Source organism: Fusarium odoratissimum (genome assembly GCF_000260195.1).
Source record: "Fusarium odoratissimum NRRL 54006 unplaced genomic scaffold supercont1.11, whole genome shotgun sequence".
NCBI classification, from domain to species: Eukaryota; Fungi; Ascomycota; class Sordariomycetes; order Hypocreales; family Nectriaceae; genus Fusarium; species Fusarium odoratissimum.
Genome location: NW_022158697.1, coordinates 319,230 through 332,420, shown reverse-complemented (window position 1 = coordinate 332,420; position 13,191 = coordinate 319,230). Strand labels below are relative to the sequence as shown.

Genomic DNA, 13,191 nt, shown 5'->3' with positions numbered 1-13,191 from the left:
TCTAGTCGTGCTCGCAACTGCGTCACTGCCTTTCCTCTCCTCTCTAGCCTTCTTCTCCAACCTCTCCAACTCTGTTGCAGGGTTAAGAGATAGGAACTTATTCACCGCTTTACTCGACGAGAAGAGTCTTCGGAGTTCCTTCCTCGCCGTGTTTCCATCGATATACTGCTGATCCGGGTCTGCACCCTTAGCGTGCAAGCGTAGGATCATCTCCTCCCTCCTTGCCAATGATATTCCAGTCCTAGCCGAGCAAGCAAGTATAGGGCACACTCCCGTCTTGTCTGCGGCATTCACATGCGCTCCTGCGTCGAGGAGCTTCCGCATCATTCTCAAGTTGCCCTGCGCACATGCCATAAATAGAGCTGCCTTGCCATATGCATCTGCCGAATTGATGTCGATCAGAGATGAAGCGTCATGACTATCTGGATCCGCACGCGTCAGGCTTGACCGGTGCATCGACCCATTTAGAGCTTCGAGAAGTAGACTCAAGGTCTTGTGATTGCAGCACTCATCCTTATATGGTGGCCCAACCGTCCCCAGAGGACGGAGCTGGACCAGACAAGCATAGAGAGGATTAAGCACAACGGACTCACATATATGGGACGAGTTGTAGCATCCTTGAACCTATCAAAGCTGCAGTACTCGACCCTTTTCCAAGCAAGATTCTTGAGAAATGCGGTATACAGTACCTGCATAGTCTCCCTGGCCCAGCAGCTATGCGGAGGTACGTTCAAAGGCCTTTTGATAAGATGTACTAGCACTTTTAGTCAACGTCTTCGCATTCTACTCGAACAAGATGTTCAGTGGGGCATACGACAACCTCAAGGCAACTCTAGCATATAGCGTAGGATTTGGTACGTGCTTCAAGGGTCTCCACTCGTATGACCTCGTGTCTGACACTGACTCTACGGTACAGGTGGTGTAAATTTTCTATTCGGACTACTTGCTACGAGATTAGTAGCTGCTTGGTTCTAGCTTATAATAAACTAACTGCCGCAGGATCTACCGACACGCTTGGCCGCAGGCGATGGCTACTCTTCACACTACCGTTGATGAGCCTGTTTCTCATGGCGGCAGCTATTGCGTACAACGACAATTTCTCAAAGGGTATAGAGGCTCGAGACATCGTGGGAACGGTCTTCGTATTCTGTGAGTTCTCGCAGCCGGTATGAGGGGGCTGTTCTGACTTGATACAGGTTTCGTGGCTGCTTATGCCACTGGCCTAGGTGGGTAACCAGTACCCATGGACCAGAAACATAGCTGACGAGGGTTCAGGACCGATCCCATTTACTTTAGCTTCTGAGAGGTAAGTACCCCTACCTTTGACAACAAGATCTACAGAAACACTAACTTGACTAAGTTTCCTATCATCTCATCGTGAAGCAGTAAGTTGACCCAGATCCACCATCATCCTGCCCTAACATGATCCAGGGGGCCTCTGTCGCCATTACTATGAACCTCTTCTTCGCTGGTCTTCTCTCCATCTTATTGCCAGAAATCTATGATGCCTTTCATGCAAGAGGAACACTGGGAGTTTTCTCCGTCCTCAATGTCATCGCATTCATCCTCGTCCTCTTCTTGATTGAAGAGACGAGCAGCCGTAGCCTGGAAGACCTTGAAACGGTCTATAAGCGCCCAAAGATCCAACTGGTGATGTGGGTATGGCATGAACAGCTTCCTTACTTTGTGCACAAATGGATCCTTTGGAGAAGGAATGCTGAGGAACCTGTGCCATATGATAGCTACGGTGGGGAGAGACTCGATGGTGAATCAGAAACAGAAATGGAGAGCTTGGGAGAAGCACGATAAGTCTGGATTGTCAGTGGTGACACTGCAGCTGAGAGCGGGAATCCCGACACTGATGTCGATCGTCCTACCGCGATAGATCGTAGCTAAGATGTAAGAGTAAAGCCGTACCTTTTTCGCCAAACCAGCGGAGTAGATGAAGAAAGTTGCCCAACGGGCGCGAATAGCAAAACAATAAACCCCGCGGAGACAACTCAATCCTAGGCCTTGCGCTTACGCGGTGTGGCCTGGGCAGGCCCTCGCTTGACGGGTACCATTCCGACAAACACAGGGGGGCAGACAGGAGCAGAACACCCACTGTGGCGGGCTTCGTTCATCTGGTCGATGAGGGTGTCATTAAGCTCCAGGGGTAAATCCTCGAGGTCCCCATCATCAGGCCCATAGGGGGTCTTGTCGGCATTGGGGAGACGATGGAGCGCCTTGCGCATACGGACAGCCTTCGAGTCATCGCGAGCGTATAATGGCGTCGCGGCCGCAACTCGAGCCTGCATTTCCTTAAGGGAAAAATTGGCACCAGCCTAAGGAGTATCAACGGCGAATGAATGCTAAGCAATTGCTGTACTTACAGACTGGAGGAGTTGCAAGGAGAGCAACTCGCGGTTCGCCGCAGAGTCTTGTGTCTGGATGGTCAAAGCAACGTCAGGATCGTCGCTCGACAACTTGAGCGGGTCCGGGATCTGTTCGGCGACGGCTCGCTAAGCCGAAGCGCAGTCTTCGAGGACGGACGAAAGGCGCTAGGATTGTCTGGTATCGGGAGATTCGGGGGTGGCAGCGAGGGTTTGGAGTCGAGAGACGTGGTTCCAGTAGAATTGGGTGGCGCCGAGGATTTCGCGAGGGATGTCCGATAAAGGTCAGATCAAAGTCAAGACTAATAAATAAATAACGATAACTTACAGACCCGCATTTCTTTCTTGAGTTCTGGCAGCAAAGACAAATGTGTTTTGCCGAGTCTTTGGCGACGCAGAGCAGACGCGCATTGCGATGGATGGCCATGAGGCACCCAAAATAGGGAATCTCATCTGGTTCAGTGAACGGGGTAAAGCTGATATCCTTATCGTAGACAAACTCCGCCAAGGCAGGCGCAATAGTAGGCAGCATCAACATGGTGAATTACACGGTGGGTTACAGACGGGAAAAGCAAACGGTCGGCGATAAAGAGAAGAATGTCTGATTTAGGCCTAACCTTAGGACTAACCTTCATACTAAGGATCCTAAAGTTTAAGAAGAGATCATCATAAGGACTCTAAAGCTTATGATGATGCGACCATAAGTAACCTAATACTTTCCAAGTCCTTTGAGTACATAGATAAGTACGCGACTGGGGTTCACATCCGTAGATCAGTAATTCTTGCACTGCATAGACTTTCTATTTTTCTATCAATCTACCCAAGGAGCAAAGGAACTTATGCCACAATCTCCACCCGTCTCTTATTCCACTGATGAGTCAACGCCTTAGCCTTAGGCTGCCTCTTAACCTCATCATACAACCTCGCAGTAAGATACTTGTAAATCCAAGGCGAAGCGCCATTGTACACAATACTGTGATCACTATCCGTGAACGCAAACATCTTCATCTTCTCAGGTGACACGCCCGCGCCAACAAGAAGATCAATCATAGCAGCGGCATGTTGGTAGTGAACGTTGTCATCACCAGTGCCGTGAAGAATACTGAAACTGCCGGCGATGTTTTTGAAACCATCGACGTTGTGGACGGCTGTCTCGAGATATCCATCCTTGTTCTCGTCCAGAGTCTTCATGTAGCGCTCTGTGTACATGGAGTCGTAGAAGCGCCAGTCTGACACAGGAGCTGTGATGAGACCGAAGCTAAACACGCCAGAGTCTGCTTCGACGGTCTTGGCTGTGAGATATCCACCATACGACCAGCCCCACATTCCAACCTTATCAGCGTTGATGAAACTATATCTCTTGATGAGCTGTTCCGCAGCCCAGATCTGATCAAGCGGCTCAAGCTTTCCGAGCTGAGATGTAACGAGTGATCGGTACTTGCGGCCTTGCATGGCGGTTCCGCGGTTATCGACGGTGTAGACGATGTACTGAAGTTCAGGATCAGACGAAATGTAAGACTTCCATCCTAGGGATTGGAAAGACTTGGCGACGCGCTGAGAGTTGGGTCCACCGTAGGGAGTGAAAAGAACAGGGTACTTCTTCGCGGGGTCGAAGTTGACGGGGAGTTGCTGCATGACGTTCAGAGAGTAACCATCCGGGTGCTTGAGTTCAAAGTACGTGATGTTGGGCATGCTGTACTGCGTGATGTTCTTGTAGAAAGCCTTGTTGTCGACCAAAGTACGAACGGGCTTGCTGGTAGTGTTGGTGGTGTAAAGCTCCTGGTACGGAACGTCGGGGCCCTGGTAGTGAAGAATGTAGTAACCACCGCTGGAAGAAAACGATGCAGACCAGTAGCCGGGGGTCTTGTCATCGACGAGAGGGGTGATCTTCTTAGTCTCCCACGAGACCTTGTAGACATGTCGCTCGGTAGAGTGTCGCTTCGAAGCTTGGAAGTAAACAAGCTTCTTAGCAGTGTCGATGTTGAGAATAGTCGAAACCTCCCACTTGCCAGAAGTAAGCTGAATAGCTTTTCCGCCGTTGACAGGATACAAGTAAATGTGGTTCCAACCATCCTCGTCTGAAACATCAACGTAATAAGCATCCTTCTTCTTGGAACTCAGAGGACCAACGAAGGAGATGGAAAGGGTATGCTCAAGCCATCCATCGCTGCCATCTCGCTCCCGAACGACCTTTGACTTGAGCGTCTCAGGATTCACGACAACATGAGCATCATGGTCTTGAACACGGTTGAAAGCGCGGTAGATGAGGGAGCTATGATCCTTGGTGACCCAAGCAACTTCACCAATGATGAGCTCCTCGGGTTCGAAGGCATCAACAGGGACAGGCTTGTATTCGCCCCCCGAAAGATCAAGAATGTTAAGCTCGACGGTGGGGTTCTTGGATCCAACCTTGGGGTATCGAAGATCAAGCTCGCGAGGGTATGTAGGCGCAAGCTTCTGGTTATCCATGTAGTAAGGAATAGTAAAAGTCCCGACGCCAGTCTCATTGAAGCTCAGGAACGCAAGGAACTTGGCATCAGGCGACCACCACAGCGCTGAGCGTCCACCGTAAATCTCCTCCTCATACACCCAATCAGGCACACCGTGGAACATATCCGGTCCACCATCAGTCGTAATCTGGTCAACCTTGCCCTCCGCATCACGAATGAAGAGATTGTTGCCCCGCACGAATGCAACAGCCTCTCCACTCGGCGCAAACTGCGCATACTGAATATCGCCAACCTGATCCTTCACAAGAGGTTCACTCTCGCCAGACTCGACGTCAAGAATGAAATAATCAGCGAAATACGAGTATCGGTATTGCTTGGTGTAGTTTGAGGCGGCGAGAACGCGCTTGGCATCACCGCTGATCCAATACTCGTGCAGATCCTTGGGGAGTTTGTCGGCTGTGACGAACTTTGTTGTCTTTTCGCTGACGATGTCTTCGAGAACGAGATCGCCATCGTCGCTGAGAACAATATAGTTTCCGTCTTGTCCAGCGGAAGACCATTCTACACTCATGGTGGTAGGTCTCAATTTGGCGCTTGGACTCGTCTCATTGAAGGTAAGTAGGCGATCCCCCTCACCGACAGGTTGATGCGGCTGTCTAGGAGGATCAATCGCCAAACCCAGCGGGGCGAGCGCCAAAAGCGTGGCCAGTAATTTCGCGGCCATGATGAACGATTGAATCGAGGCTGCAGTAGAGAACCTTGAGGAGAAAGAAAAAAAACAAGAAAAAGAATTCAACGCGTTACACGGCGTTCTTATAGTGGATTAACTTCCGGGACGATATTAAGCTTATACCGGGGATCGACAAGGGCTAGTGAGATAGGCGCCTTCCCGCAGCGGTTTAGATGTGGAATGCTACAGGGGTTTGAGACCTGCCGCTTTGGACCATTTTTACAAAGTTCCCCGTGTTATGTTGCGTTGGCCAAGACTTGGTTTCTTGGGAGAGCGACAAAAGTTCGTAAGAAAAGATAAGGAAGGAAGGTTATTGCTGTTATTGTTGATAAGGCGTCGATCCTTGAATTTAAAGTTGGGTTTGGGGTGAGCCAATTACGGGCGGGAATTGGCCGCCTGTAATTGGAAGGAAGTTCAGGGTAACTAACTATTGATTGTGATGGTCTGGTCTACCCCTCATTTGGATTGTTGTCGGATCATTAACGTATAAACAGACAGTCTTGTAAGCAATAGAAGACTCTTGACTTTCGTCCCAAGTGGCTGCAAGATTTGGATAAATTTAGAGCATCTTAGGGTAGTTTAGGTTAGGTTAGGTAAAGCTTGGTTAACTCTTAGACTAGTTTTATTTTGCCGTTGCATTTTACAGTCTCGATGTGCAGAAAGAGCGCAAAGAAGTTCGAGGTCAGCGAGGCGACGGAACCCTCTCTCTTCGTCGAATTCAAACTGCGCAAAGGTAGCTGCAACGACGATGGCGATAGATATCGATTAACAACCAGGGCGTAAAGTTCTTAGAATTGCAGACGTCAAGAGAGTATTATAAACGTGGAAAAGTTAATGACATAAGATGAAGCTAATAAAACGAGCATCGACGAGGAAGAAATAAAAACAGATCTGAGGGCGAGAAGAGATTTATTCCAAGAGATGCTGACTGCCGCGCAACGATAGGAGGACCCCTAATGCTTAATCGGGATCCCTGTCCTTCAAGTCCGAGAGCTTGCCGCCATCCGTGAATACCTTTCCCTCATCTACCGAGTCCAGGTCAGGTCGCCTATCAGTTTCTGATGCTTCGTCGCTGACTCTTACTCCATTTAGGCTGGTGGTGAGCAGCATGACGATGATGAGATTGAGGACAACATCAGTCGCATCACCCCTTCGTACGCCCGAGAATCCAGTGAAGCTAGCGATCGGCTGCCCCTCGCCTTCCATGATCCTCTCCCCAACATGAATCATCGCAAGAAAGCGTCTTGGCCTAAGGAACTCCCCGCCGATTTCATCGCTGTGATAGAGAGATGTGTCGCGGCCAGTAATCCGACCCTTCGTATCATCGTTCGTTTTGCCGGGCAGGGTGTTTCTCGCCGTGGGCCCGCCGAAGCCACTCCTCAGCGCCGTCACCAAAACATGGAATAGACTGAGGTGGAGAGTAGTGAGCAGGACGGTATTGGTGCCCCTCTTCCCCCTAGCCGTTATCGCAGTACCTAGAAGTATATACGGCTCTGCACATTACCTTGGGTTCTGGATTTTTTATGTATCCGTTGCGAAGTTCTAAATCATACTGTGAACAGGTCCTCTTCTACAATGATCCAAGACACGATTTCTATCAAAAGAATTCCTGCCAAATCGTCTGTTGCCCAAGCGCAAGATATGTCTTGCTCGTCATCAATTATTGACTGTTCGAGCTTTGGCACCAGAACCGGCCTACGACTATCCACCATCCTATCGCGGCTTCACCCTCATTGCTACACCGTTCCTCATATCTCCACATCAAAGCTGTAGAACCTAGGATCGAACACTGAAAATATTCTCGCCGTGACGCTGAGTGACTGGAGCGCCACAGTCGAGGAGTACACAGTGGCGCAGTTCGTTTGATCGATGCCTGATTTAGAACCATTACGCATAATTCGGCCTTGTTCTCAACGTTATTCACCGCCACAGCCACTCAAATAGACTAGCCCGAAGAATTGCATTTAATAGCTACAGCTCCGTCATCAAAGCCAGTGTGGGCGGGATTAAAAGCCGCGATGCGTTGGCGAACCTTATCTGAGCCAAACATCGCAGGTAGTCTCCAGCCACAGTATTCATGTCCTAATAACATCAAGCCCACTCTCTCCAAAGGTGGCTGAGCCCATTGCAGACTTGCTCAGCATGGTTTGGCAGAATCCGCAGACGCAACCACAAAAAGAATGAGCGGTAAACTTCATCGCCAAGGAATGCTGTTTCGACCCCATGGGAAAGGCGAAGCCCATGAGTTGCTGCTGATTCTTTGGTGGCGGCTGTCATGCTGGTAGGCGAAGTCGTTATAAAGAAGCTAGGGATTTTTTGAATGCTTAGGGTCCCATTCAGAGTGTTTTGACAGTTTGCTGTGTAACTGATACGAACTGAATAGCCTTGCCAGTAGTCTAGGTATTTTATATGGTGCATAATCGCGTTGAAAGAAGAAGACTTGAACAACTTTTGGGATCTACATGGTGCAATAATGACTCGGTAAACAGCCGAGGCTCTGAAGGCACTAGCCATTGGCGTGAAAAGGACCACACCGATAACGAATGAATAGGGTCAAGGGCTCCGAAGGCAAGAGGCTCGAACTCGGGAGGGACATCTGGTCACATTTGTGGTAGCTAAATACAGTGAGGAGCCTCATTGATCTAGAGTCATCGCTCACAGACCGATCAGCAACATGTTGCATGAACATAGCGAAACCTCAAAGCCACGGGCTAAAATACTATCCAGGTGGCAGCTCTCAATCTCGAGGTAACCCCATCCGTATTGCTACCAAGGATAGTGCGCAAGAGATCCGAGTAAGGCACAGCGTATGTTTGACCTCTTGTGACAGATTTGCCATGAACTAACTAGACAACAGCAAACATCACTTTAATGTGGGCAATCAGTTCAATTTATGTATTTGCATATGTACTTATTCGCTGCATATATGTGATGAAAAGTTCAGGCCCGACAAGGCCGGTCCGTTTAAATGCTCTTGAATACAGAGAGGCTCGACAGTGCCTTGCCAGGCCATGAGAACAAGGTGTTCGAGGGACAAGATGAGCCAAGGGCCTGGTTGTTCATCCAAGCAGGTTCCCAGTAGTATAGTCCAGCTCCTCCCTTGACCTTACTAACAATGCTGGCCACCTTCTTGATGAACTGCGTCTGGCCATCGGCAGAGAATGGTATATTCTTCATATCACTTGGGAAGGGCTGCGCTGGCGACGGACACGAGGTCGGCCAATCAAGCTCACTGACGAAGATCTGTTTGCCCCATTTGTTGGCCATATTTGTAAGAGATGTTTCGAGAGCAGAGAAAGTGGCGCCAGATCCGTAGAAAGGATAGTATGAAACACCCATGGCATCGAAGGCACCGAGAGTAAGACCCTTTTGGTTGAGGACTTGGGTATAGAAGTATTCCTGGGTACCCCAGTCCCAGCCCTTGTCGAGATGAATCATGATCTTGGGCTTAGGGTTGATAGAAGAGTCCTTGATACCATAGGCTGCGGAATTGAGAAGGCGTCCGATGTTGTAGTAAGACTTGGTCGAGCCAGTGGGGAAGAGGAGGCCGGCTGTGATCTCATTGCCAATGGAGATGATGGCAGGCGGAACACCAGCAGACTGGAACGCGTTGGAGACTTGTTGAGTATAGTTATACAGCCGCCAGGCCAGGTTATCGATATCGGTCGGCCATCCCGAGGGGATCGCTTGGTGACCAGGATCAGCCCAAGTGTCGCTGAAGTGAAGTGTCAAGTAGACGCTGAGGCCCGCGGCTTTGGCACGCTTGGCGAGCTTGAGGTTGTAGTCGAGGTTGTAGTCGCCATTGGATGGGTTCACCCAGACTCGCTGGCGAACTGAGTTGACGCCATTTGCGGCGAGGATCTTCTCAAGTGGCTGAGCGGAACCACCGGCAGTGTATTGGATGCCCTTCTGTTCTTCAAGAAGAACGGAGGACCAGTCGACGCCCTTGTAGGTCAAGGCCAGAGCGACCGAGCAGTAGGACAGAAATGCCAAGAATCGAAGCAGCACCATTTTAACGATGATTTGAAAAGCACTCAACACCTCGAGGGAGAAATTTGTTCTCTTAAGTAGCAGCTCTCCCCTTTAAGTGTACCAACTAAATACGCCCAAGATGCCGTAGGATCGGTACAGGGATGTTCGTTATTCCTCCAATCACAGCTCGGATGAAGGATGTTTCACCAATTATTCCGACAAGGGTCTAGCGCTCCTTAATCATGGATGAAACCTCGTGAGAGAAAGTTCGGAAGACAACTGCCGTAATCGGGTGTCTAGAAGCGGAGCTAGAAGTACCGGCTCCGAGAATTGACATGCTCTAACGGGACTTGTGCAGCTTGCTTATCCGCCCGAATGGGAATGCATGGAGAATATAGTCACGATGATGTAGTGGGATAGATGGGATAAGATGGTCTTCATTCATTCGTTACTATATGTCTCTCTCTTTGTTTATTCCGCGCATGGCACCCTCTCAATGGGCACCCTCTCAATGGGCACAAACCTATTAATTATCGAATCTAGTCTAGCCACAGTCACAGGGTGGCTGTTTTCTGTCATCCGAGCAAGTGGACTTTTTTAAGCCATATGTTTCGCAGTACTCCCAACAACTTTTATCCATATCAAGTCTTCATCAGCTGAAAAACCATGGAAATCTTTGGCAAATTGTTATGGCGTCCCAGAATCCACCAAAAAAAGCCACAGTGAACAAGATATAACTTCAGTCGGCATCACGACGCATGAGAGCCTGATGCCATTCCTCAGTAGCACATATCGTGGTCTGCGACAGTGCAACTATGGCTTTCGAAGCAGATATCATGTTTTCCCGTTGCGCAGGTTGTGCCCGTAGCTTAGCGTCGTAACAAGCGTATAGCTCAGGGAAGATCTGCACATATCGGGCTCGTATCCGGTGAGAACTCCAGGAAGGGGCCGCTCCTCGAAGATCCCATAGCAGCCCCCCATTTCCGGACAGCCGGGGGGCGTCTCGGGAGAAACACCCGTCAATATCACTGAGCTTGTAGGGATTCTCGCTAGTTGCGAGCTCCATGAGCTGAAGATCGTGAACCCCAGCAAGCTTGATCTTGTACTGACTATACAGTGCCTCGGAGTACTTCTTGGCGTCAAAAAAGACCTTGATGATATCCTCGGATTCCAAAATACCCTTGAGAAAAGTCTTGAACCTATTAAACGCCCAGAATGTCGTGGCGCCGAGCCAATACACGTCGATGAGGTAGAGGCGGTGAGACACAGCGTTGTAGATCTGCATAATGGAGATTCTAGTATCGTGTCCTACATAATTCCCCTCGAGGGTGATGAAGAGACGTGGTTTGAATTTTGGGATATCATCAAGATCGTCGAGGACATCGTACAGAGTTTCACGATCGCCAACCCAGATGATGCGCGGTTCGTCTTCATAGATGGGTATCATGTCGGGCTCCTCACGGGACTCCATGGTCGATATTGTCGGCTGTGAAATCCAGAAGAGGGATGAGATGCAAGCATGAGGAGGAAAGAAGGCAGCGAGGAAGATAGAGACTGGATAGTTGCCTGGAGGAAAGGTTTGAAGAGAGTAGAGCTGGGTTTTATAGTCTCCCAAACAAACTCAGAATTGGTGATATTTTCTATACTTTTACTTTAATGTGCTCAAATATAACATTTTCGCCGGAAGAAGTTTAAAAAACCTAGCTTTGGGTATCAAGGGTGCAGGTGCAGGCTATTATCATTCGTTGCGTGAAAATAATTCTTTGATCGTTACCACTTGCTACGTCTTGAAACCTTTCTCAATGGATTAAACTGTGACTCTGGGACGTCACTAGCTCCTTTCAAAAAAAATATTTTTTGATCCATGCACGACATATGCACACTTAGTGTTGCTGATGTGCCTATTCCTTGAAAGACGATTTTTGTGAGCCTGACAAAGGTCTACATTCCTAAGAAATTCTCGTATTCACACGACAGAATCGTGTATCCTAAAGCCTATCTATCTCTCGTAATAATATAGCTATTTTTAAAAGAGTATATCTTGCCACAGTCTTTCTACTCGTTTGGGCCAATGATCTCTAAACTTTAACAATAAGACGGTTTTTCTCCTTGTGTCGAAAGTCACTTTCTCACTGCAGCCAATGGTGTCGCTGATATCCGTCTGCACCGTCCCTCGACTTTCAGTGTTCCAAGTCACTTACATAAAATTTCTTGCCAATCGTCCACGATCTGGGCTTTGCACAACAGCGAGACCAATCTCAGAAGACTAAATAAACTTCAAAACAAAAAAGGACGTCACCTGCTATATTGATGCAACCTGGTATTGGCTCTCGGATGCTACGACTCGCGATGCGAGTCATTTCAAGACTTGTAAAGTAAAGCATAATAGCAGCCTAAGCCTAGGTAAATCTACTCTAAACGTTCCTGAACTCATAAGGATTATCATAAAGTAGCCTAAGAACTTATAAACCTAATCATAATCTTTTCATATTTATGTGAAGCTGCAATAACGCTCCATCCCAATACCGGTTGCCATGAGTCACCATCCGCCGAATAATGCCCCTTTGGTGCTCTGGTTGGTGATCGAACAGCATGCGCATTATCAGACGCCCAAGACGACTCCCTAGGATTGCATAAAAAGCAGGGTTGTGTCGTGTGAACGCAAGAATGATCTTGTGTTGTTGAGAACCTGTATGTCTCTGTTTATGGGTGAATGGCCTCCTAGACCACCAGCTTTGTCTCGACATTGAAGATATGGTCAACCCATACTCGTCGGAGAAGTGTTGGCGACAGGGACTGCACAGTTACAGCAGTATCTTAGCAGTTCCATAAGGTCTCTGGCATCCTTGCCTCTAGTAATGTTCTCCAGATATACCAATAATCGAAATTTCTTTCAAGTTTGCTGACTACTCATATTACGCTCCGAGGAGCTATCTTAACCAAGGTGCAGTAGTTATTCCATGCTGGTCTACTAGATACCTCTTAGAAACTCAGGTGGTTTGGATTAACGTTCTCCTATCGGAGATATATTGCTATTTAGTCGGTTAAACGACCTCTTTCAGGATGATATTGGCCATGCTCTATGTCATACCTCAATTAAGCGTAGAAGCCCACCAATGCGTAGCAATTTTGAAGATGAAAATAATGGTCAAGCGATGATGCTGATGGAGATTACATGTGGCAACTAGGTAGAAGAAGAGGGTGGCCTTTCAGGTTCTACTGCCCTCCAGTAAGACATGTTTGGGTCCAGGTAGTAACTGCCATATCTCGAGTAAGAGCAGCTCATATCTCTGTCTCCTTGTCATCCAATTCCTGGAATCTTCAAGCTTTAACAAGAACAACGCGCTCAGTGTTGATTGATTTCTTACTATCAAGAATCGCCGCGCTTTCTCGAGTCCATCGCTAAACCATGGCCGTTTCCTTTTCGTTTTCCGCCGTTTCTTTACTTTAAGCTTTCCTACACTCCAAACCTCTACTCAACGAGTCTATCGCCGCTCCATCGCTGCCCTGTGTCTCAAAGGTTTTCCATCTGGCCGATTACCTTATTATAACTCGAAAACGAATCCATTGTCGATCCTTCGCGACAATGAACGCAAATACCCCCAAAAGAGACTCGCCAGATCCTCTGCGAAGATTTAAATCCCGATACCAGTACACCTGAGGAAAC

The 13,191-nt window shown here is 48.5% G+C and overlaps 6 protein-coding genes across 6 annotated transcripts; 2 read left to right on the top strand and 4 right to left on the bottom strand.

The window, feature by feature from the left end:
• Positions 1–796: 796 nt before the first annotated feature.
• FOIG_07549 (uncharacterized protein) lies at positions 797–1,809 on the top strand (the record flags this gene model as incomplete). Its single annotated transcript, XM_031207123.1, has 6 exons — positions 797–854; positions 1,000–1,149; positions 1,197–1,226; positions 1,276–1,306; positions 1,361–1,385; positions 1,432–1,809. 6 exons carry the CDS (start codon positions 797–799, stop codon positions 1,807–1,809), a joined length of 672 nt encoding a protein of 223 aa, XP_031062656.1.
• A 197-nt stretch (positions 1,810–2,006) lies between these two features.
• Positions 2,007–2,910, bottom strand: FOIG_07548 (uncharacterized protein; the record flags this gene model as incomplete). The annotated part of the gene is made up of 3 exons (XM_031207122.1): positions 2,007–2,324; positions 2,373–2,501; positions 2,701–2,910. 3 exons carry the CDS (start codon positions 2,908–2,910, stop codon positions 2,007–2,009), a joined length of 657 nt encoding a protein of 218 aa, XP_031062655.1.
• Positions 2,911–3,152: 242 nt separating this feature from the next.
• Positions 3,153–5,546, bottom strand: FOIG_07547 (dipeptidyl-peptidase 4; the record flags this gene model as incomplete). The annotated part of the gene is made up of 1 exon (XM_031207121.1): positions 3,153–5,546. One exon carries the CDS (start codon positions 5,544–5,546, stop codon positions 3,210–3,212), a length of 2,337 nt encoding a protein of 778 aa, XP_031062654.1. The 3' UTR covers positions 3,153–3,209.
• A 657-nt stretch (positions 5,547–6,203) lies between these two features.
• FOIG_07546 (uncharacterized protein) lies at positions 6,204–6,959 on the top strand (the record flags this gene model as incomplete). The annotated part of the gene is made up of 2 exons (XM_031207120.1): positions 6,204–6,233; positions 6,645–6,959. 2 exons carry the CDS (start codon positions 6,204–6,206, stop codon positions 6,957–6,959), a joined length of 345 nt encoding a protein of 114 aa, XP_031062653.1.
• A 1,557-nt stretch (positions 6,960–8,516) lies between these two features.
• FOIG_07545 (arabinogalactan endo-1,4-beta-galactosidase) lies at positions 8,517–9,563 on the bottom strand (the record flags this gene model as incomplete). The annotated part of the gene is made up of 1 exon (XM_031207119.1): positions 8,517–9,563. One exon carries the CDS (start codon positions 9,561–9,563, stop codon positions 8,517–8,519), a length of 1,047 nt encoding a protein of 348 aa, XP_031062652.1.
• A 700-nt stretch (positions 9,564–10,263) lies between these two features.
• FOIG_07544 (uncharacterized protein) lies at positions 10,264–10,995 on the bottom strand (the record flags this gene model as incomplete). The annotated part of the gene is made up of 1 exon (XM_031207118.1): positions 10,264–10,995. The coding sequence occupies one exon, from the start codon at positions 10,993–10,995 to the stop codon at positions 10,264–10,266; it is 732 nt and encodes a 243-aa protein (XP_031062651.1).
• Between the last annotated feature and the right edge of the window lie 2,196 nt (positions 10,996–13,191).